This window comes from Eurypyga helias, unplaced genomic scaffold (genome assembly GCF_000690775.1).
Source record: "Eurypyga helias isolate BGI_N326 unplaced genomic scaffold, ASM69077v1 scaffold15344, whole genome shotgun sequence".
Taxonomy (NCBI): domain Eukaryota; kingdom Metazoa; phylum Chordata; class Aves; order Eurypygiformes; family Eurypygidae; genus Eurypyga; species Eurypyga helias.
In genome coordinates this window covers 41,322-43,673 of record NW_010247023.1, presented here as the reverse complement: position 1 = coordinate 43,673, position 2,352 = coordinate 41,322, and the positions used below count along the sequence as shown (strand labels likewise).

Below are 2,352 nucleotides of genomic sequence, written 5' to 3'. Positions count from 1 at the left end.
TCCTTCATCAGCTGGCTCTCACGCTGCTTCGTCTCGGAGAACTGCGTTGCTATCACGACCAGGCAGAGGTTGATCATGAAGAAGGAGCCCACCTGAAGGGACAGGAGCCATCAGCCACCTGTCAGGGTGGCCATGCCTACCCCGTGGCCATGCCTCACCCCACGCCCTGGCACGAGGGGCAGGGGGTAAACCCCAGCCAGCCCCATCCCCTGCGTCAGCCAGCGGGGACCACCGGCCGGGACCACGGCGGGGCTGACTCACCCCCCGAGCCCCCGCCCCGGGGACTCCCACGCCAGCGCTCCATGGAGGACGTCAGAGATCAAAGACAAGAGGAGATTATTTTGACAAAAAGCTTTTGCTCTTTTAAGATGGTGTTTTTCTCTCTCGGCAGACAGCGGTTGTAATTATCACAATTAGTGGCATTACGATGAATGCACTGAGCCTTCCTGATAGGAGCGTTTTTTCTGGCAGTGTGTGGGCAGCTTGCGAGCAGATCCCTTTTCCCTGCTAACGGGATTTGCGGGTGACTGTTACGCAAGGGCATCAGCAGTCTGTACCCACAGCTTGGAGATTTTATTTCCAACCAGGGTTTCATGAGGTTCTGCCTTCTGCAGAGCCCAGCCTGGCTCACAGAGAATTACTGACGTGCTAACGGGTTAGCACACACTGCTAACGTTACTCACGCGGCATCTGGAAAAGTACTGCTTGCCCTTCCCCTCCGTCGTTTCAGGGATGCTGAGGGCAAGGGATTGTTTCTTTTTTGGGGAAGCTATTAGATGAACTAGAAAAAGAATCATGGGCTAAACGACCTCCTACCTTCTCATCAGGGTTTGAGGTCTGGTTTGATGAGGAGCAGAAATCCCCACAATGGCCTAATGGACAACGTGCAGCTATTTCGCTGGACTTTGTCCAATTAGACAGCAAGAAGGGGACTCATCTCACTTATCTCGGCTACATCTGAGTGAGGCACCTAATGATACTTTAGAGTCAAGAGAGAAATAGGCACATCAATTCTGCAATGCATCTAATTTATTTTGGATGTCTACCTTTGGAGGAGATGAATCACCCCCTTAAAGCACCTATTTTTCTCCCTTGACGATAAAGGGAGTCTAGACAACGAGCTCAGCCAGTCACGGTAGACAATTCTGCTCACATCGATGAAGCCCATCATGGAGCCCACCCCACAGAAGCTCTTTGTTGGCTGCTTTGTGGGTGGTCTCAGATGATGCTGTGAAGTGTGGGTGGGCTGTGGGCAGTAATCTCTTCCCTCCTTTCTTAATGTGCTCTCTGAAGTTTGGGACTGTTTTCCTGAAATGTCCCCTCTGCACCAAGTACCCAGCCAGCTGGGTTCTTTGATTTGGGGGAAATTCTGGGCAGCCACCTCCCCTTCCAGAGCTCAAAAACTGGAAGCGGGGAAAATTTTACTGCTTTTAAACTTAAATTTTAGGTGGCAACTGAGAGAGAGGACCTTGAGCACAAGGAGAGAAGTAGCAGAAGCAGCAGCAGCAGAAGTGTATCTACCACAGCTTAAGCATCTTTCCTTCCTTCATGTTTGCAGCCAAGTGCAGCTGCAGTACCACGCCGTGTCGAAGGTGCGTGTCTTCCAGCAGGCTGCTTTCTACCTTGGCTTTATTTTCACTGCATTATCTGCCCTGCTCCTCTGCCTCACTCTGCTCTGCTCTCTCCAAACGCCAGGAGAACCCCCATGTTCCCCTAAGGCCACTCACAATGATCAGGAGGATGAAGTAGATGAAGTTGTAGAAGGAGTGTGCGTCCATGACAAAGTACATGATGTCCACCCAGCCTTCCAGTGTGATGACCTGGTGGAGACAGGAAGGGAAAACAAACCTGTCAAGGCTCAGTTACAACACTGAGCACACAAGCAGCGTTTCTCCCAGCTGGGTCATTTCTGACACCCCATAGCTGGTTTTGGTGTAGTACAAGACACCGAGGAACCAAATCCTGCTCCTACCAATGCCAATAGCCATGTTACCAGCTGCCCAGGCTGAATCCAGCCCTTCTTTTCCAGCTGGACCTACAGCCTACTACTGCATTTTGCAGAGGTGTATTGGGTTTTTGCATGGCAAGGTTTTGGTAGCTGACAGGCTAGAGGGGTGGCTTCTGTAAGAAGCTGCCAGAAGTCTCCCCTGTGTCTGACAGAGCCAATGCCAGCCGTCTCCAGTATGGACCCAGCCCATAAGTGATGGTGGTAGCGCCTTTGGGGTAATGTGTTGAAGAAGGGAAAAAAAACCCCATGCAACTGCAGCCAGAGAGAGGAGTGAGAATGTGTGAGAGCAACAACCCTGCAGCCCCCCAGGTCAGTGGAGAAGGAGGGCAGGAGGTGGTCCAGGC

At 51.9% G+C, this 2,352-nt stretch overlaps 1 protein-coding gene across 1 annotated transcript in view; it reads right to left on the bottom strand.

Annotated features, from left to right (window-relative positions):
* The window catches only part of CACNA1G (calcium channel, voltage-dependent, T type, alpha 1G subunit), a 100,704-nt gene that overhangs the window by 82,803 nt on the left and 15,549 nt on the right, over window positions 1–2,352 (bottom strand). Inside the window, 3 exon segments of the mRNA XM_010150615.1 lie at window positions 1–2; window positions 5–92; window positions 1,728–1,820. The exon segment at window positions 1–2 is cut by the window's left edge and continues 473 nt beyond it. Of these exon segments, the coding sequence (XP_010148917.1) occupies window positions 1–2; window positions 5–92; window positions 1,728–1,820 (183 nt within the window).